Consider the following 21,983-nt stretch of genomic DNA (forward strand, 5'->3'; position numbering starts at 1 on the left):
AGGGCCCCTACCAGAGACCCGCTGCTGAGCAGGATCATAAAGATGATGAAGCTCTCGAACCAGCTGTGCTCCACGATGCGGTGGCAGGTCTTGCGCAGCTGCCAGCCCACGGCCCACGGAAACTCGGTGGTGTTCACTATGCAGCAGGGACAGTGGCGGATGCAGCCTGTGGGGAGTGTGGCTGAAGTGACTGATATCCCCCTGGGAAAGGGGCAGCATTTCTGCTGCAGTCTTGCAGGGAAGGCCCCCTACTAGGAAGGAGGCCTCTCCTGGGGGGGTGAGGGGAGCTGGCCCCTCTCAGCACCCTGGCCTCCACTGTCCCTCTCACCTCCCCAGCCGTCTTCCATCTGACATGATGCCCATGGCTACCCTGAGGCCCACCCATCTCTGGAAGCCTTACAAGCCACAGGGTCCCAGCCTGGTGGTGTCTGAGGGGCTGAGCCCAGAATCTGTGCTCAACTGAGGGGCCACCCCATGGCTGGGAGGAGCCCGGGTCCAGCCCAGCTGGGTCACGTGGAACTAGAAACTCAATGAAGTGTTTTGTGTTTGCCTTTTAAAAAACTTTTACTTTTCTGTCACTAAGGCCAGAATTACTTTCATAGTGCAAACTGTATGTATAACCATTTATTGCCCAAATATCTATTGAGGGTATAAGGTGCCTCTCCATCCAAACTTTGAGGACAAACAAGAATAAGAGGCAGCCTCTGCCTTTAAGGGTTACACGGAAGACTGAGGGACACAGACTCATCCTGGTCCCACTCTGGGTCCTTTGTGTCCCCAGCTAAGAGGGTTTATGGCAGTGACTACCTTTTCCCTTTTCAACCTCAGATGAGCTGGTTTATAATCCAGGGTGGTGTTTTCTGGGCCATGCGTCAGGCGCCATGTCTGTTTGCTGTCTGGGGGACGTAAGGTGCAGGTCCCGCTGCTGCGAGTGGTGGCATCTGTGTGATGCTGGTCCCATGAGCCTGGAGTGAGGCCTTGGGGGGCCCTGTTTATCTGTCCCCTGTGGACCCCAGGCCAGGACCCTGGACACAGAGGTCCCTGGGCACTTGCTGAACTGGATCCTGTCCTTAAGTAACATCCTCGGGAGGGGGGCCATGCTGTCCTTTACCTGCTGTGAAGCAGTCATCGGGTACTTTGAGGTCATCCACCAGCTCAGAGAGGTTCCTCAGGGCCTCAGGATCCAAGCAGTCCACCGTGCTGCCTTCTGAGGAGCTTGTGCTGTCCACTCCCTGCAGGGCAGGGGCCCAGGCAGTGAGCTCAGCTCTCCGAGGGGCCTAGTGAGTCCCCCTACAGTCCCTGCAGCTCTGAGATGCAGGGCTGCACCCCCCATGGCATCCCAGCAGAGGCCCAGTGATGCCCTCTGCAGAGTCCCAGAGGATCAGCCATGCGAGGCTTTAAACCTCTGGGCCCCTGATGGAGTGCTGGCGACGGCCTGAGACACTGTAATTACACCCATAAAAGCTCTCAACGCTCACTGGATTTGAATATTTCATCACGGAGCGATGCTGGGTGGGGGCTGCCGTCCTCCTGGCAGCTCCAGACTTATAATGTCTCCAGATGGATTCAATTAGGAATTGAGGCTGCTCTCATATTAGTAAACCTGATAGCTTGGCTAATGGACCAGAATGGTGGATGGGTCCCCATCTGTCACTTCCAGGCCCCGCCCTGGCCAGGGTCATGGGCAAACCCAAAACAAAACCCAAAACAAAGCAAACAGCCTGCAGCTGTGTCCCAAAAACATCCAGTAGAGAAAACTAGCCCATGGAGTCCTAGGAATGCTCAGCTGGAAACAGTGTCCACGTGCAGAAGGTGGCCTCCCTTACCCAGCCCGAACCAAGAGCTGGTGCTCACCCGGGGCCCCGAAATCCCATCTCAGCCCGCCCTCTTATCTTCCCCTGCTGTGGTCGGCCTTGCCCAGGGGCACACAGCCAGCAGCTGACATTCCTCCAGCTGAAGGGCTTGATAACTTTGGGCACAAATGATGCCAATGCCACCCTTATCTTTGCCCAGCCCAGAGCTCAGCCCTTAGTGGCTAGGTGTCAGGTTAAATTCCTGAATTTAATACAGTGCTATTAAAGACGCTAAATCTTTATACATGCTTCTCCTCCTGTAGCCTGTTTTCTTTAAAGATTTGTCATGAAAGCACCGAGTTTATTTTTACCCCCATGAGACATTCCTGAACCCCGATTTTTCTTCCCGTTCAGTCTGTGGAAGGCTGTCAGGGACTCTCACTGCAGATGGCCTCTCCAGAGAGCCCGGCTGTTTCTGGATGGAGAGGATGGTGTGGACAAAAGAGAGCGGGGGCGGAAGTCACAGGGAAGACTTTCTCACTCACAAGCAGCTCTGATTTTTATCTGCTGGCTCAGAAAGATCCTTCAGTTTCTCTGAGCACTGCCTTTTGTATCCTCTTCTCTTGGCTGTCATTTTCTGGGCACTTATTCCATTTCAGGCAGGAGCTAAACACTTGACAAGCAGCATCTCATTTAAGCCTCAAAAGAACCCCACCAAGTAGGCATTACCACTCAGTGTCATAGATGAAGACACCAAGCTCAGAGAAGTGGAGCTGCTGGGCCTCTGTCCCCGCCTGTAGAACCTACTCTTCCTGCTGAAATCATGCCCATTAGCCCAGAATTTGTGTAGGGGGGAGTTCAAACAACCCCAGGATGAGACAGGAGATTATGCAGTCAGCTGCAGTCTGGAGTCACCCCCTGATTCTCCAACCCCATGGCAGGCCCCCACCCTCTGGCCCCACTAGCCCAGTGGCTGGTGTCTGGGAGGCTGTTCATCCTCTCCAGGAAGCTCACATACCTACCTCTGCAGGGGCCTCGGCAGCAGCCTGGTCTTTCCACTCCTCACCCAGGTACGGAGCCAGATCCTGGGAGGATGTTCCAGAGCCTGGGCTTCTGGGTGCCAGGGGGTCCTGGTGCCCCCTGACATGCTGCAGCTGCTCCTGCTAGTGAGAGAGGGTCCCAGCTGGGTAACTGTGTCCACCCTTGGCTGACCACCTCTAAATTTGAAGAGATCTTGCACCTTGTAGTCTGTCAGAGTGGAGGACCTAATATATGCCACTAACATATATACATACCCTGTGGGAAGTGAGCATAGAGACTCTGCAGACAGGTAGATCTGTTTAACTCTTGGTTTCATTACTTAGAAGCTGTGTGACCTAAGGCAAGTTAGTTAACCTCTCTGATCTTCATTTTCCCATCTGTAAAATTGAGAAGGCAAGATCTGCTTCATTTAGTTCTTTTGATGACTATGTATATTAGTGTTTGTAAAACACTTTGCTCAAAGTGCTTGGCTCAGTAGATTTTAGCCATGACTTTTATTACTTGTCCAGAGGTAGAGTGACAGTGCATTTGGTCATCTGGAATCCCACAGGAATCCCAAAGTAACTGAAAATGCCTCTGAGTGGAGACAGCCATCACAGAGTTCATGTCCTTTACTCCGGGAATGGTGTCGCCCTGCCCTCGGCTGTCACCCAGACAAAGGCATGTAAAATATGGTAGCTGATAACAGCAGCTGCTGGAACACCAGAGAAAGGACAACTGCAGGAGAAGGCTCTGGAAGGGCTACAGACTCAAAGCACAACTGTCTGAGGCCACTTAGTGGCCTGGCCAAAGCTCTGACTTCCCCAGTCCCGCAGGGTTCCTGGCCTGCCACACCGGGCACAAGTGAGTGCCCCCAGTCACTGAAGGCTAATGAGTGTTGATGCATCAACTTAAGAAGGGGGGCTGTGCAAAGTGCTTAACAATATGTATTACCAAAAGGCTTCAATGTGCTTCAGATGCTGTAATGCCAAAAGGAACAAGCGTCCTTTCCCTGTGTCATCCCTTGTTGGGAAAAGCTGGACAAATGAGTCACACAGTGATCAGGACTCCCCAGGCTCCTGGGGGCCATCAGGCAGTCTTGCTCATGGATGGCTCTCTGTTCCTGGAGGAACGTCATTAGCATCTCAGGCACAAAGCCCAGGCTGGGTGGAGCGAACGGGGCAGCTATGTGACAGACAATCCTGAGCACCTCAAAGTGGTGGCCTGAGCCCCAGGCATGGCCCCATTCCCCGCTTGCCTGGAGGACTTCTGCCTTTTTCTTCTGGGCCCTGCTCCAATGCCACCTCCTCCAGAAAGCTTGGCCTGGCTTGTGCTTCCCTACATCAAGGGCTCCTATACCCAGCTTGCCCAGGGCTCTTCAAGGCTGTGCCAGCCCTGATGTTGGAAAACCTTGTTGTCATAATTTCCCTCAGCCCAGCCTAGCAGCCTGAGGTCCCTCCCTGCCTCCTGTGGCTGTTGCATAGGAATGCTCACCTGTCCTGGGGGGATGCTTTCCTGACTGCAGCTCCCAGCCTCCTCTTCCCCATCATCCTCCTGGGCATCAAGGTCAGGCTCACCCTCAGCAATGGGCACAGAGACCCATATGTTTGGGTTGGTGATGAAGTCACTGTTGTCACCGGTAGCATCCCTGGGAGCCGGGGGCCTTTCGGGGCTGCCCCCAGCTACGCTGGCAGCACCAGTGTTCTCAGCTTTGGAGCTGGACAATGGGAGTTTCACCACCAGCTGGGGCTCTGCCTTGGGCCACGGCAGCAGGCGGGGCCAGCCAATGGTGCTTTGAAGGGCCTTCCGACGGCAACGACCAAGCGCCCGGATCCGAGCCAGGGCCACATGCAGATTGTGCATCTCCCCGTCATCCTCTGGGGCTGTGAGGCTGTCAGCGCTGAAAGAGTTCAGTAGCAGAGCGATGAACAGGTTGAGCACCTGCGGAGGGGCAGGAGGGAAGGCTGCTCAGCTCCACACTGAAGCCCTCCCTGGCCCACTGGGAGGCAGCTAGAGGGCAGGCCAGCCACACCTGGGCCCCTTGCCACCCACCCAGGGGGCCTTCCCCTGTGGGGGAGTGGGCTTTCAGAGAGCAACTGAGGGGAGCCCTGGGGGTGCCCCAGGTGACGTGCCTCATATGGATAAGGCACACTGTCTACCAAAGGAGGGTTATCTCTGCTGAGCCAAGGACACTTAGGGACAACAGAGGAGCAGGCACAGACCTGCTCTGGGACCACCCTCATCTGCCCAAGCCCTGGGTTCCACTCCCCACTCTGGAATCCTGGGCATATCTCACAGCTCCCCACTTTGCATTCTTCCCCTGTGAGCAGGGAGTCGGGGCTCCCTCCCCTTGACCCTAGAGATATGAGTGCTCAGAGAGGTGGGCTTCCTGCCTGAGGGCCAGAGGCCCCTGTGGCTCTGCAGGGATGGTGAGTTCTGCTAGCAAGAAAGAAAGGAATTTTGGCCATCCCCTACCCAGGAATAAGGGCAGGGGGCACCCTGGGCTTGGGGACCCAGATGGGAAAGACTTTGAAGAATCTGGATTTGTTGTCTCATCTCCTCTCTTGGTTTGGCATCCTCTTGTCCATAAAACTATTACGGGAAAAGAACCCAAGTTGGTTGATTCCAGGGCCACAAGAAAGGGGCCTCTGGAAGTCCACATTCCCCTATAGCTAGCCAGGTCTGGGAAAGCAGCGTGCCCAGATCTACAGTGGGTGAAGGAAGGGTGCTGGGCCAGGTGGCAGGGAGGTCTCCAGAGGGGGTCCCCCCCCACCTGGGAGAGGATTTTGTTGTTGTCACTGTGTGTTGGATGTTGCCCACGACCTAGCCCCCTTCTCCTCTTGTCCCAATGTGCCCACCCCACTGCTCACAGCTGGGACCTGTGGCTTGGAGAGAGCGTCAGGTTGTACTGCCCCGAAGAGAAATATCTTCTGAGACCTCTCAACTCCAGAGTGGGGAAGGAAGTTTTTCCTTCAACAGCTTAGAGCTAACATTTATGAGTTTCTGCCAGGGCCCAGACACTGACTAGGCAATTTGCATACATCTCATCTCCTATACCTTAATTCTCCCAGTAAGCCCATGAATAAGCACTATTTTCTTGTTTTAAGGAAATGAAAGCTCAGAAAGATTGTCTTGTGCTACAGATCACCCAGCCTCACTAGCAGTAGATTTTCCTTCTCTTTCGCATGTGCCCATCCTAGCAAGCCAGGCTGCCTCCCAAGGGACTGTCCTGGTGTCTCCCATGTGACTGTGGGGAGTTTGAAGACTTTCCAGTCAGGGATGTGCCATGTGGACATGAAATGTGCCAAGTCCCTGCTTTTTAGGGTAACCTGGAAGTGTCTGCCCTGCCCATGAGACAGTTCCTCAGGGGTTCGGCCCTCACCACCAGGTTCCCCAGCACCAGCACGGTCAGGAAGAGGATGAGGCATATGGACTTCTGGCCGACCTCCATGCAGGCCCACATGTTCTCGATCCACTCCCCACAGAGGATCCGGAAGACAATGAGGAAGGAGTGGAAGAAGTCTATCATGTGCCAGCGCGGCCACTCCTCTCCGGGCGCGGAGATGTTGCGACGGAAGTCGCGGTAGTTATCCCCTAGGATCTGCTTGCCAACCAGCGCAAAGACGAAGACGATGATGGCCAGGATGACGGTGAGGTTCCCCAGCGCCCCCACTGAGTTTCCGATGATCTTGATGAGCGTGTTCAAGGTTGGCCAGGACTTGGCCAGCTTGAAGACCCGCAGCTGCAGAGGGACAGAGACGGTCAGGTCCTGGCGGCGTAGTCATCACCTTTCATCTCAGTCTCGGCCAGAAACCGAGGGCGAGGGCCCGGGAAAAGCACAGGCAGCTCAGGGCATTAACTCAGGAGCTCCCAGGGAGCTGCATTCAGAGGCCTTTCTTTCTATGTCAGTTATGCAAAAACGCCACCAGCCTTCTATGGCACCCATGTACCAATGTGCTTCACTGACTGGGGCAAAGTCAGGGGCCTTATGCTGGGATGGCAGTCCTGTCACATGTATGTTGTTCTGTAGCCTCAGGCTTCCTGTGTGGGGGCCTGGTCTATGAGTGAAGTGGGTATGGGAGTGGGTATGGAGCAGCAACACTGAGCAAGAGCAGCTGCTTCTGACCTGAAGAGAGGCCAGCCTCCTGCAGGTAGGGCATGACCCACCTCATTCAGGAGGCACTGGCCAGCGATCTCTTAGGGCATTTCTCATCTTGGGGCTATGGACAACATCTGTGGCTCCTACCAGCTCTGAAATGGCAAGCATTTATGATTTCATGGGCCCAGAATTCATGTTCATTTAATTGACCAACCAAGCTACTCACCTTAATGGACATCAGCCATGCATGTGCACGGCACTGGGCTAGCCTTGAGGGGCGTGGGAGGAGGTAGGTGGGCCCCTGCCCTTGTGGAACTAATGATTTAGTTACAGACACAGGCAGGACACCAAAGTCTTCATTGTAAACCCAAACATGCTAAGTCCCCCAAGAGAGCAGAGGTGCCATGCATAAAAAAAACAAAAAAATCTCCAACTTGTTAGAAAAAGACATCTGGACTTAGCTATCAGGGGTGTCATGGAGCACTTATTATGAGCCAGGCTGTGCCTTTGGTGCTAGAATGCAGAAGGGCAGCAGCAGTTTTATCACCGCACAGCAGCAAGCAGTCCCAAGGGAGGGGGCTTAATGCTCTTATGCAGGAAGTGCCATGTCCACTTCTCTATGTGAGAAGGGTTCACCTGCGACCTAATCTGGAGTCATTCTCCTTATACTAGAAGAAAGCTTAAAACACCTGTTCTGTGTACTGGACATAGATGCAGCTAGCAAGTAAAAGCTGAGTGCTAGCCACTAGATGGGGTCCTCTAGTGGAGGGTATTTGGCGCGTGCAGTTTCCTTAGCAGCATGACTGATAAAAGTTGCCATTCTCACAGTAAACTCTGGGCAAGTGCAAAGGCAGAGGCTAGAGAATGGCCCAGCGGGGATGGGGCCACCCACCGCACCACAGAGACTTGAGCAGCATGACTGGGGATGGCAAGAGACAAACAGGACACAGAGGCATGCTCAGGGCCATCTGAGCAAAAGCGCCAGGTGTTGACTCTTGCCTCGATAGCATCTGGCCATCTGTTTCCACTGGTCCCTCATTTATTTGGGGTGAGGGGTGGAGAGTTCAGAAATTAGTGTAAGCATCTCTTTAGATAGTACTTTCTTGTCCATAATTCAGCTTAGGCTAAACAGTAAGCAAATGGTGTCTAATTCTCATTATCTTGCATGAAGCAAGTCCTCTATTACAAAGCAAGAAAACAGAATCCCTCTGCTTACTGTTCCAGAGATAGCTGGTCTGGGGGTCCCCTCCTATAAGCTGGCCAGTAAGCATACATTTACAGAGCATCTGCTGCTGGGCTACTGGATAGAGCCTGTGTGGTCCAAGACAGCAGCTCCCCCGGGGCCATGCTCCCTGTGACCCCTGCCTCCACCCCATCCAATTGCTTGCTGAAGTCTCTGCCAGCTTAGCATTACATCAAAAGAATTTCTCTATATTACCATGTAATATTTACAACTATTCCTTCACATTTAATTAGCTTTTCTCTAGTTAATCTCATAATCAACATAAGAACTTCCATTTAAGAGAGAAAAAGACTGGAAAGAAATAAACTAAGTTGGTAAATGGTTATATTTGTATAGAAATATATCCAAATATTTCTAATCTTAGAGTTAAACTTTTCTATATTTTTCACTTACTTTAATGAGGATGCTTCACTTTTAGAATAGAGGGAAAGGTAAATCTAGTATCTGTCCAAGTGGGGAGGTCACCACTTAGTGATGAAATTGGCTTTACACTTATGAAAAATATCACAAGACAGGGTAATATGGTAGACTATGCTGGGTCCCCCTTAGGTTTCCCTTTCCCTCAGAATATTACTAAAATTGCTGGGCAATAAAATCTTAAGTGTACTGATGATCTGTCAACAAAGTAATTAGAATCTCTAGCCAAAAAATTAAATAAGTATGATAATTCAGAAATATAAATGGATTACTGAAGTCAACTTTTTCTCCAAAGACATTTGCAAAACTGGAAGAATCTGAGCATAGGTTTTCATGGTCTCATTAGGCATGGGGAGCATGAAACACATCCAGAGCCTGCCTAAGGTAGAGAGTCTAACAGGAATTTCTCTCCCAAGTAAGACTAGATTCCAAAGAGCTATATCATATAGAAAAAACAGAACCCAGGAAAATGCAAGGAAAATTAAATGTCTGGTGCCAGATACCAGATAGAGGGGAAAATTGACACCGAGAATAAAAACCAAAGTGGTGTTTATGCAGGATTTTAGATGTAATTCACAATATCTAGGTAGTTCAAGTGAGAATTTAATTTAGAGCAACCTTACAAAGGGCCCTGCAGAAGTAAATGCAAATGTTCTCTGACAGCCTGCATCCCAGTCTCAAGGCATTCCACACCAGAGTATCTAAGAGTTCCAGTAACAAACAATAAAAACCAGAAATAATGAGGCATCATGAGTGACTGAGATCCAAGAGAAACCACATATGTGGAATGGCCATTCAGTTTCTTCAGGTGATTAAATTATTAGCCAGAGATGATAGCATAATTAAATATGCTATGCTTAAAGAAATAAAATACAAACTTGAAGGTATGTGCAGAGAATAAGAAATTCCAAGTAATCCAAAGTTTTTAAAATTAACTAAATGGAACTTACAGAAATGAAAAATGTAACATATAACATTAAAAGCCCTATGGAGGAGTTTCACATCAGATTTGATACAGCTAAAGAGAGAGTTAATGAATTGAAGATATGTCAGAGGAAATTATCCAGAATGCAGCTAAGATATACATTGGAAAAATATCTAAATGATGTAGAGATATGGATGATAGAGTGGGAGAGTTTAACATACACCTGAACAAAGTCCAGAAATAGAAGAAATAGAATGAAGTGGAGGCTGTATTTGTTTAGATAATGTCTTGGAACTTTCCAGAACTGAAGAAAATCACAAATCTACAGATCCAAGAAGTCACTGAGTCCTAAGGATTATAAATAAAAAGAAAACCATACTAAGACACATAATAATGAAATTATAGAACAAAGATGGTGATTTCAAAGCATCCAGAAGGAATGGAGCAACTGTTAAATTGAAAGCCTGACTGCTCATCAGCAACAACAGAGGCCAGACAACAAGGAAATGGATATAAGAGGACTTAGAAAATATGGATCTGTGTTGCAGTAGCAAAACTATTGTCTGAAATTCTTCTGGGGCAGATCAGGATCCTCATGAGCCAGCAATCCGAGGAGAAGAGCTTATGAAACAGAGCCTTAGTACTGTGCATCAGATGTGAGTGGTTACACTTATGAAGATGTTACAACAAAGAGATGAGCTCAGAGAATATTTGTCTGATTAATAAGAAATAGTAAGAAATAGAATCCAGAAGTTTAGAACCTTGAAGATTTAGGGAAATACACTGCTTTAGATCCCCCCAAATAAGCAATGGGATTAAGTCTTTAAGTGTTGAAGAACGGTTAAATTTTTCAATGAAATGAAGCACATCTGAGCAAAGATTATATTAATGGTGTAGCTACCATTTGAGAACCAACAGCTGAAAAAGGCATGGGGATAAAGAGAAAGCAGAATTGAGGATTTTGTCAGAGAAAGCACTGTAGATGTGTAGGTCACTGAGGTCCGAAGCCAACTAAGTTCTGAAGGGATTGCGTTGCAAAGAAGCCATGAGCCCTGAACTGAAAAGCCTTTGAGTGTTTAAAGCTTAAAACAAACTTGGCCATCTTTCCACAATAAACTTCAAAGCATTAAAATCACACAGGATACGTTCTCTGATTATTATACAATTAAGCTAGAACTCAACAGCATAAAGATAACTAGGAATACCACATATGTTTGAAAATTAAGAACCATGCTTCTAATTAACCTTGAATCAAAGAATAAATCAAATTTGAATTTAGGAAATATTTAGAACCAAACAATAAGGAAAATCCTACTTTTAAAGCAGTTCTTAGAAGGAAATTGAAGTCTTAAATGAATGTGTTGGAAAAGAAAATAGGTTAAAAATTCCATCTTAAGAAGTTAGAAAGAAATAAAATGTATAGAAGGGAGGATGTAATTAAAATAAGATGTGGGATTAATTGAAATAAAAAACACCAATGAAGTAGAGGGGACCAACTGGCTAAAAGTTGGTTCTTTGAAAAGGCTAATAAGTTGACGATCTCTGGGAAGACTAATGAAAATGATGACAGAGAGCACACATCACTATTTTGAAAGAAAGAGAAGTGTAACATAAGCACAGGAGATGTGGACCCTTCAAAGATAATGGCAGAATATACACAACTTTATGTCAATCAACTTGAATATTTAGACAAGAAGGAAACCTTTTCAGAGAAATACCTTACCAAAACCAATTTGAGAACTAGAAAAACTAACCTGTTCCATAGCTGGTAAGAAAATTAAATCGGTAATGAAAAATCTTGACCTCCAGATGGCTTCATTTGGAAATTCTACCAAGCCTATAAGGGACAAGTAATATCCAAAGATTGGGTGTAGAAGAGAAAAATTTCTCATCTTTTTTTATGGAAACATGCATAACCTTGGACACTAAAGGACAGCTAGTTCTGGCAAAGATGATGCAAGTGAGGAAAATTGCAGGCCAGATATTACCCATATCAATATGGATGCAAAAATTTTAAACAAAATATTAGCAAACTGAATCTTCCAGTGTATAAAAAAGTCCATCAAGCTCAAGTGGGTTTACCCCAGGAAGGCAAAGTTGATTTAACACTAGAAAATTGATTAATATAATTCACTTTAACAGGTTAAAGGAGAAAATCATGCGATTATCTTAATACATGTAGAACAATTGTCTGATAGAATTAAATACCCATTCATGGTAAATATTAACAGAAGAGAACTTCCTAAACTGATGGGTTTTTTCTCATCTTAGAAAAACAAAAAAATAAACCTATAATGACCATCTGGTTTGGTAAAATACTGAAAGCATTGAGATGAGGAAAACAGCAAGAATGTCTTCTGTGCGTACTTCATTTCAAGTGTCTGCTGGACATCCTTAGCAGTGCAATAAGGAAATTAAAAGAACGAAATGGCATGAAGATTAGAAAAGAAGAAATAGAACTCATGATTTGCATATGATGGGATTGTGCTCAAAACTTTCAAAGATCGTAGAGATAAATCATTAGAATTAATAAAAGATTTTGGATACAAAAATATTAAAGAGCAAAATGCTAGCAAGAAAACAAAAAACAAAAAGCCAGAAAAGGACATTTAAAAAGTTTTGTTTAGAATAGCATAATGAACTAGGGAATATCTAGGAATAAATCTAACAAAAGATATGGAGAAAATTAAAAAACTTTTGAAAGATTGCTATAAATGGAGAGCATGCTATTTTATAGGTCAGATGACTACACAATGTAAAGGTCAAATTTCTCCCTAAATTGATCTATAATATTGCAGTCTGAATGGAAAAAAAACAACAGCTTTATGTGTGTGTGAGTATGTAACTTAGCAAGTTGATTCTGAAATGGATATTCTTGAAAACATGAAAACAAGGTGGTGTCTTGCTGTACAGACCCAGACATATGCAAGGCAAATGCAGGAATTAGGACGTGTGATGTTGGCTCAGCGACAGACGGATGGATTGATGGAGCAAGGCTGCAAAGGATGGGAAGAGAAGCCAGGTGAAGCCTTTTGAGAAGTAGGAAAAAGCAAGACCGATGACACAGAATTCTCATTCCTTCCTCCCTCCCTCCCTCCCTCCCTCCCTCCCTCCCTCCCTCCCTCCCTCCCTCCCTTCCTTCCTTCCTTCCTTCCTTCCTTCCTTCCTTCCTTCCTTCCTTCCTTCCTTCCTTCCTTCCCTCCCTCCTTTCCTTCCTTCCTTCCTTCCTTCCTTCCTTCCTTCCTTCCTTCCTTCCTTCCTTCCTTCCTTCCTTCCTTCCTTCCTTCCTTCCTTCCTTCCTTTCTTCCTTCCTTCCGTCAGCAGGTGTTTGTTGAGTTCCTGCTAGGTGCTGGACCTCAGGCCAGGTCCTTGGGATAGAATGGTAAACAAGAAAACTCTGGTTCTTGTCTCATGGAATATCAGGATGATTGGAAACTGACAGGCAGGTGAATTTGATGAGAGACTCCAATGTCAGAGAATGTGGTTGGGAAAGACCTCTCCGAGGAGTGGTGTGTGAGCTAAGTCAGGAAAGATGAGAATGAACGTGCAGAGAAGGGACCAGGGGAAAAACATTCCAGGCAGAGGGAATGCATGTGCAAAGTTCCAGAGGCAGGAAAGAGAAAGGAGGCCTCCCTGGAGCCAAGTGGGCAGGAGGAGATTGTTGGGAGAGGCAGGCAGGCCCTGAGTATGCAGAACTGTGTAGACCATGGCAGAGGCTCTGGATTTTAGTCTTGGAGCAATGGGAAACCACTCAAGAGGTCCTTGTAAAAAATGCCCAGCTGGATGTAAGATAACATCTTACCTCTTACAACAGAAGGGTGTGTATGTGCGTGGGGTACCACAGTGTGGATGCTTGCTCCCCCAGTGTTTGAGCATGGGTGTCTGTCTTATATGGGGGTTTCATGTGGTGTCTTACATTGACCGTTAGCTTAGGTGCCTGCCTCTTCTAGATACTTAGGGAAATTTGTCCTTCTGAAAGTGTGATTTAATTCTGATCTCATGTTTTTAGATTGTGGATAAAGAACCCTTCAGGCTCACTCTGCCTTCTCCTCCACGGACTGATGAGAGGCAGATGTCATCAGTCAGTGGTACATGGCACAAACGTGTCCCAGGACACACTTTGTTTGGTCTTTAGAGTGTTTTTTTTTTTAAAAAAAAACTGGATTAGGATCCAATATTGGAAATATTCACATAGCAATCTGGATTTCTGGGTTCTTATGAAAAATTGGATACTAGGACAATCATGGGTAGAGCCACCTCCTTGGTCTAAGTCACACTGATGGCTGTCTAAATGCCCCTCCCTGGTTTTGAGCTCTATGTTGGGTCTGTCTGGCAAGACTGGGACAAATGTCCACGGCCGCATCTCTTCCTTGGCCAGCTTTATTTCATCTCCAGCCTGTCCCTCTAGGCGTCTGAGCTTGCCACCCTGATGTGGGCACCGTGTCCAGCTCAGTGCTATTTCACCTGCTCCCGGGTCAGACCCCAAGCAGGCTTCCTGGCCTAGAAGTGGGCTTGGTGAGATGGCGGGGCACCTTCTCCTCCCTCATCACCTCTCTCCAAAGCTGGACTCTGGGCCCCAGTGGGCCGAGAGTATAATGAGCAAGGGGCCCACGTTAACAAGCCACGCCATCTCCTCAGGCACTGCCCACTCCCTGGAGCCAGCAAGGTGCCACATGTCCTCCAGATGGGGCCTTGGGAGACCCTAGTGACCCCAGACTCCCTTCTGGAAATTTGACAAATGTGGCAGATGTGGCTTTTGCGAGAGTGAGTGGTCCATGGGTGATGGGGCACCAGCCACTCGAATGGGGGACTTCTCCCATGGAGCATGTCCTGGAGCTGAGTTTCCAGAGGAGCTGGGCCGTGAGGCTAGCAGGAGGCAGTTTTTGAGGGGCGAGAGACATTGGGGCTATGACTGGGGGCACCAGACTCTCAGGTGGGAGGAGCTGGGGCTCGAGCAGGCAACCTGGCTTGGAGATGCGCGTCTGTGTTCTCTTGGCACTGGGAGATGTTGGGTCTCAGTTTTTCCTCATCGATCCAATGGAATATTAGAAACAATTGTCTCTCAGGGTTGTTTAAGCATAAAATGCGGTGTGTTATGTTAAGGGGTTAGCACGGTGCCTGACACTTTGTTAGTGCTCAAGAAACAGTAGCCAATCTGAACAGATATTTTTCTGAAGACATACAGATGCCAACAGGCACATGAAAAGATGCTCCACTCTGCTAATCATCAGGGAATGCAAGTAAAACCTCACACCTGTAAGAATGGCCATTATCTAAAAGACAAGAAATTACAAGCATTGGTGAAAATGTGGAAAAAAGGGAACCCTCCTATATTGTTGGTGGGAATGTAAATGAGTGCAGCCACTATGGAAAGCAATATGGAGGTTCCTCAAGAAAACTAAGAAATACCATATGAGTCAACAATTCTAGGAATTTATCTAAAGAAAACAAAATCACTAATCTGAAAAGATACATGCACCCCTACATTTATCGCAGCATTGTTTACAATAGCCAAGATGTGGAAACAACCTAGGTACCCATCAAAAGATGACTGGGGAAAGAAGATGTGGTACATATACACAATGGAATATTATTCAGCCATAAAAAGAATGAAATCCTGCTATTTGTGACGACATGGATGGACCTAGAAGGCATATGCTAAGTGAAATAAGTCAGACAGAGAAAGACAAATGCCGTATGATTTCACTTACATGTAGAATCTAAAACTGAAACAAACAAATGAACAAATAAACAAAACAGAAATAAACTCATAGACACAGAGAAAAGACAAGCGGTTTTCATAGGGGAGGGGTGGGGGGATGGGTAAGACAGGTGAAGGGAGAAAAAAATTAGTGAGGAGGTCTGGCATCTCTATCTGGGTGAAGGTTGCATGAGTGTACATACATGTCAAAATTCACAGAGCTGTACACTAAGAGTTGTGCATTTTATTGTATGTGCCCCAGTATAAAAAATTTAAGAATGTTTAAAAACAGTAGCTGTTATGATTATTGTTGGCATGGTTATTTGATAAGAGAGCAGGAGGATACTGGGAAGCCCCCTCTTGGTGCATATGAGCAGACCCAAGCCTGGAGAGGAGAAGGCCCCCACGGGAGAAGGGGAAAGCACCAGGTCCAGGCTCCCAGAGGCCATGCCCTGTCCTTCCCCAGAGACAGGAGAGGAAGAGGGAGCTGGCTGGCAGGGCCCTGAAGGACGGCGTGAGGCCAGAGGTTTGCTGCCTGGGTGGGGGTCTCTCCAAGTCAACAGGAATGCCTTACCAAGCGGAAGGTCCGCAGCACCGAGAGGCTTCCCTTCTTGGCCGCGCCCAGCTCTATCAGGCTCACGGTGACGATGATGCAGTCGAAGATATTCCACCTTTTCTGGAAGTAATAGTAGGGGTCAAAGGCAATGATTTTGAAGACCATTTCAGCAGTGAAAAACATGGTGAAGACCTGCAGACAGAAACGAGATCTAGTTCAGCGGGGGGCCGTGGAGCCAGGGGCAGTGAAATGCCTGGTTTACTAAATAGCAAATACTTTTGCCTTGTTTGTACTCATTTCTAAACTATCTATGGGCTCCTTTCTGTGTTACTGGGGTTGGGAGCACTCATGTGGCCGCAGAGGGAAACCTCTGGACCAGCGCTCGGGGGATGCGCATCACAGCCCCGCTTCCACGTGAGAGGTGGTAGATGGAGTAAGTGCGTAACCACTGGGATAGTAATTATCGTATGATCATATAGACAAGAAGTCAACCCAGTTCAGTACTTTAAAAGCATAGATTGGGGGACAATGCAGACCCAGATAAAATCCCACCTCAGCCACTTCCTAGCTATGTAAACTTGGGCAAGGAAGCATCCTCCCCACCTCAATCTGCTCACCTATATAAGGGGCATAAAATGAGATAATGCGCATACAGTTTTTAGCAAAGGCCCTGGCAGATAGCAGTTCAGTAGTAAGTAACAGCAATTAGCAAGAATGATAGTAATACACCATGTGCAGGATTCTTTCAGCTCTGAGTGTCTTTGTCTTTACAGGAGAGAGTGCTGACGCTGAGAGAGGTCAGGACCTGGTTCAGGTGATGCAGCCAGCAGGGGAGGCGGACAGGTGGGAGGGAAGCCAAGGCCAGGGTCAGTGCCTTTCTCTCATTTGCTCTCACCAAAGCCTCGGCCAGCCTGAGAAACGGGTGACTGATCCCCTTCACAGAGAAGGGAAGACTGAGAGCTTAAGCAACTTGCCCTGGCTCCGCCTTCACCAGCTGTGCCCCTGGGAGGGGTTGTAACCTCTGAGCCTTGGGGCTCTGTAGTGACCACCCTGCAGGCTGTGATGCGGAGGAACGCATCAACACCTGATCCGCTGTAGGCACCGAACAATGCCTGCCTGTCTCTTTCCTTTGAGAAATAGCACTGTGCTCTATTACAGCAGCAAAGGCCTTTTGTCTTTGTGCCTCAACTTCCCCAACAGTGAGAGGAGGGCGTGAGTCAGGGGCTTTCTTCCATATGGCCCGCTGTGGCCTGTGCTGACACCTTAGAAATAACCTCCCCCTTCTATTTCCATTTCCCCGTTTCATACCAACTTTAAATCAAAAGGGACCTCTGCCTAGGTGGCCCCCAAGCATAAGGCATGCTGGTTCCACAGTGTTCCAGAACCTACTGGAATCCTTTTCATGTCCCTGGATTCTGGCGAGGGAGGAGATTTCTAGAGAAGAGTAGTTGCATTTCCTCTGGGACCCTACTTCTCCCCAAGTCTGCAGGCTACACAGTCAGAGACGCCAGACGGCTCTGGCAGACATGGCAGACCACTCTAGTGGGTCCTCAGGGGTGGGCATGCAGGTGGGACCCTGACCTCCCTAGCTCCCATTGTCATGTGTGCACCCCCTGCCCTTTGCTCTCGTGGACCTTCTCATACACTCACACATGCAGATTCACGTGTCATGTGGACAGGTCCTGTGAGGGGGTTCAGCTCAGGAGCCCAGACAGGTGAGCTCTGGAGCCTGGGTTCAAGTCTTGAAGCTGCCACTTACTCAGTTCTATGACCTTGGGCAAAGTATTTAACCTCCTTCCTGTGCCTCATGTTTCCCTTCTGTGAAGGGGATGATAACAGTGCCTACCATATTGGGTTGTCACGGAAACAAGCTGAGATAGTCCCCGAGAAGCGTCTGAGGACACGCTGGCGTGCAGTGTTGCAGTATTCACATGAAGTTGGCTACCACTACTCGGGACAGCACAGGCTGAGGACAGGCACTCTCCCTCTGAGTCAGATACTTTACTCAGCAGGCAGTGAAACCCAGTAAGGATTTTGTCTTGTTAAAAGCAAGAATACTAACCAGTAATGGAGGAAAACCTTAAGTAGCATCATGTCTTCCCCAGATACAGTAGAAAAGTTCTGGCTCCCTGAGGCTTCTGTCACAGCAGCGGCCATGCCTCGGTGTTCCCTCCCTCTCGCTGCACCACTCCCCTCCCGACTCTTCTGCCCTTAGATGACAGCATTGGGAAACTACAGCTATGTGTTTTGTGGTCATAGAACAGAGTGCACCAGGAGACTGCAGGGCAGGCAGCTTTATTCTTCTAATGAAGCTGGAATGAAGCTTGCCAGTCCATAGTTTGTTCTTAGATAGAAAAGTGACATTTTTCCTCATTTCAAGGTAGAGGCAGCTGAGATTCAGAGAATTCAAGTGGCTGCCTTAACTTCTGCAAGGGAGCAGCCAGCTGCCCCCAGGCCAGGGCTCTCAGTCCACTCCCTGGGCTCCTTTGTCCCAAAGCAGCTGTTACCAGCTCGGCCTGGTCTGGGCCTTGACTTCTGGCACTCAGAGTCCAGAAGTGCTCCTATCTGCTAGTGACCATACTGCAACGACTGAGCGCTCACTGCCACCCTGCCCAAAGTCCTCTGTGACAGCCCAGCCAGCAGCCAGTGAACTCACAGTGTTGCCTACCTGGAGCATGGCTAAGCCCCCCGTGACAGCCCGGCCGTGGCTGCCAGCACACTCACGATGTTGCCTATCTGAAGCATGGTTTCAAAGGCGAGGCTCATGCCGTGGTGCTCCATGGCCATGAAGATGGTGTTCACCACGATGCACAGGGTGATGGTGAGCTCCGAAAAGGGATCTGTCACAGCCTTAAAGAGAAGTGTCTTGAGTTTTATCCATGTGGGGCAGCACTCCCAGATCAGATACTTCTGTGCCAACCTGGTGAAGCAGGGTGGGCACCTCCGCTCAGACTCCTCGAGTTCTGCATCACAGGTGGGGCAATGAGAGCTGTCAGCCATGCACCCATCACCTCAGACCCCCATCCCTGGCCATCCACTGGTAACTACCACCCCAGCCTCCACTTCAGCAGTGTCCTCTGGTGACCATTTCCCATTTTTTGAGCCCCTTGTGACAGCAACTGCCATCCAGTCTCTGTCCCCATTTGGTCCTCTAAACCATGGAACCTATGCTTATTAACTGCCCATCACCTACATCATGTCCTTCTCAAGTACCCAGCTTAGACTTCATGTCCACCCTCTGTGTGGTCCCTTGCAGATACCCTCAGTTCCCTGTCCCCCTTTTCCTCTGTCATTTGGCAAAACCCCAACCCTGAATAACACAACCTGCAGCCGCTCTGTGTCAGCACACAACCCCCTGCTGCACAACCTGGTTGGTAGAATGCACAGCCAAGCTGCCTGGTGCCCCTGGGCAGCCACAGTCCCTGCTCCTCATTCCAGAAGTCCTGCCACGTTTCTCTGTTGCCATCCACTCTCTCAGTCTTCAGACAGCCCGGCCTCCAACCCCCAGCCCTCGCTGTCAGGAATGAGCTCCTTCGCTTTCCCTCAGATATAGCCACGCTCACAAAAACACTTCCTCTTCTTTGCACCCTGGACTAGTGTAGCCAAGGAATCTGTGGCCTGGTAGCTCCTGATCCCCCGCCCAGTGCATGGCCTCACCCCTTTCCTCCCTCCTGGGCGCCAGTCCCACCTGCATGTGAACTGCTGTGCTGATCTCTCCACTCTGGAAGGTCTCCCAAGACCCCGTGCTATCCTTCATCTACTCTCTCCTTAGCAAACACCCCTCTCCACTTCCTCATGTACTGTTCCCTCCTCAAGCCAGGAACCTGGCTTCTACCTTTCAAATCCAACTCCCTTTCCAGTCCTCACCTTGCTCTGCCTCCCACCGCATGCATAGGGTTTCTATTGCTCTCCTGGAAACCCTTTGCCTACCTGGCTTCTCCCAGGTCACTGACTGCTCCTTTGTGCTTCTGCTTCCTGTCTTGCTGTAAGGGTTGGGGAACCCACAGGCACTGGGTGCTGGGTCTCTATCTCTCCCTCTATATCTCATTGAGCCCCGTGGCGTTAAAGCACCATCTCTATGCTGATTCCCCTCTAGTTATGTGTCCTGTTTCTGATCTCTTCCTTAGGCATCATGCTCATCTCTACCTGCTTCTATTAAATGTCTGCTTGGATGTGCAACTGGGGCCGTCTCACGGAAGGCATTGCGCCACTGGAGGTCTATCTATGAAGCCCACTGCAGAACACGCAACCTGCCCATGCGGCACAGAGAAATGATGCCCACTGTTTATAATAATTTTTAAAAAGGGAAACAACTGGTAAAGTACATTATGAAAAAGGAGGTGGCAGATTTATTTATGGAGATATAAAACTTGATTTATATATGCGATGTGTGTGTGCTTATATATGCATAGAATACTGTGTGAAGGGTACAAGAGCGGGGTTTTGGGAGTGCCCTGGAAGACTCAAGGACAGGGAAGATTGTCTGTGGGAGGAAGACACAGTTTTCAGCGTATACACAGTTGTAATATTTGAATTTTTTAATTATATGCATTTTGTAAAAGAAATGAGTTTAGAGAAATAAATGTATGCTCTCAAATTTTGCTGTTTCTTTTTTCCATAGGTAATTAAAAAGTTAATATGTAAGCAAACTAACCAGATTTGTTCTTTGCATTTTCTTGCCTTCATACTTTTCTCACTGCAAGGTTTTAAAAAGACCTATCAGTGTCTTCCTCTACTTTTGTAGTTTCAAGCTTTTCACTCAAAATTTTGGTGCATCTGGAGTTTATTTTGAATAAGGAATAAGACAGTGATCCAGCTTATTTTTTCCAATCTCTGGTTATTTATAGCAACACTATTTAAGGTCTAATAACTCATTTTCCAAAGGATTTGAAATTTCATTTGGTCGTAAGTTGTTGCCTTATTTGTCTATATATTTTCATACACACATGTCCATTTCTCTTCTGTAAGCCAGACTACTTATTTTCACTATCACACCATTTCCATGACTTGCTGGGGATTCATAAACCTTAAAACATTTGGTCAAAAAAAGCAAGAAGATAACTAAGAGAAATAACCATAGCTCATATCACAGAACAAATGCTGATTTTATTAACATATAAGAACTCTCAAAAATCAATGAGAAAAAGACTAACCCAATAGAAAAAATGATCAGTTTCTGAAAAGAAAATTCAAATGGTTTGCAAATATTTGAAAAGATGGCCAAAAATACACAAAATAGAAGAAATGCAGAATAAAATTGTACTAAGATAGTATTTTCACTGATCAGATTTGCAAAGATAAAACAGTTTGATAATCGTGTTCAGGAGAGTGTGACTTGAAAGGCAGTGTCATCCATCAGGTGGATGAAAGTTGGCACATGTATGGAGAGCATCCATCATCTTTCAAAATTAAAAATGCATGTCTCCTTTGACAAAGAAATTTCACTTCAATTCCCAAGCAAATTCCCATCAAGAAGTGAAGTGGCTAAAAAAATTATGGTCCATTCATATCATGTAATACTAATAGTTACTAGAAATCATAAGGGTCTTACCTAGAATGATTTTCAAAATATGGTAATCGAACAACTTGTGGAACAGAATAGTATATGTTATATGCTGTAAGTTGCAAAGAAGAAAAAAGATTATAATTTTTGATTGCACATACATAGAATATTTTTGGAAGGAAACACAAAAACAACTGGTTTGCATATTGTTTCTAGGGAGGGGAACTGAGTGGACAGAGGGATATGTCCCTTTTTTCATATGTCCTTTTGTATCTTTTAAAATCTGTCTAATGTATTGCTTACTTAAACAAAAATGTTCTACATAGAAATGTGATATAGAGATTCTATTTAAAATAATGGAGTAAAGAATGTACTGCTCTTTCTGCTTCCAGAAATCATCAAAGGCATCAAGGCTACTGAGAAATACAAATGCAAACTCTTGGAAATGATTTTTAGATTTGACACCAAAAGTAAAAGCCACAAAAGTAAAAGTAAGCAAGTGGGATGACATCAAAAAAGAGTTTCTGCACAGCAATGGAAACCATTAACAAAATGAAAAGGCAGCCCACTGAATGGAACAAAATTTTTAAAGATCATATATTTGATAAGGGCTTAGTATCCAAAATATATAAAGTCATGTAACTCAATAGCATAAGCAAAAACAAAAACAAAAAAAACAACAAATAATCTGATTTTTAAAATGGACAGAGGACCTGAACAGACATT

General features: G+C 47.2%; 1 protein-coding gene across 3 annotated transcripts in view; it reads right to left on the reverse strand.

Annotated features, from left to right (window-relative positions):
- The window catches only part of SCN10A (sodium voltage-gated channel alpha subunit 10), an 80,488-nt gene that overhangs the window by 21,801 nt on the left and 36,704 nt on the right, over nucleotides 1-21,983 (reverse strand). For 2 of the 3 annotated variants that reach the window (XM_037014326.2, XM_037014327.2), the window contains 7 exons: nucleotides 18,479-18,717; nucleotides 15,773-15,946; nucleotides 6,196-6,555; nucleotides 4,308-4,754; nucleotides 2,816-2,956; nucleotides 1,112-1,232; nucleotides 12-166 (listed from right to left, as the gene is read on the reverse strand). In XM_037014326.2, coding sequence (XP_036870221.2) covers nucleotides 12-166; nucleotides 1,112-1,232; nucleotides 2,816-2,956; nucleotides 4,308-4,754; nucleotides 6,196-6,555; nucleotides 15,773-15,946; nucleotides 18,479-18,717 — 1,637 coding nt within the window. The remainder of the gene's footprint in view (nucleotides 1-11; nucleotides 167-1,111; nucleotides 1,233-2,815; nucleotides 2,957-4,307; nucleotides 4,755-6,195; nucleotides 6,556-15,772; nucleotides 15,947-18,478; nucleotides 18,718-21,983) is intronic. The other variant, XM_037014325.2, reaches the window with a different exon arrangement.

The sequence above is a fragment of the Manis javanica genome, chromosome 15, assembly GCF_040802235.1.
Source record: "Manis javanica isolate MJ-LG chromosome 15, MJ_LKY, whole genome shotgun sequence".
Classification (NCBI taxonomy): Eukaryota; Metazoa; Chordata; class Mammalia; order Pholidota; family Manidae; genus Manis; species Manis javanica.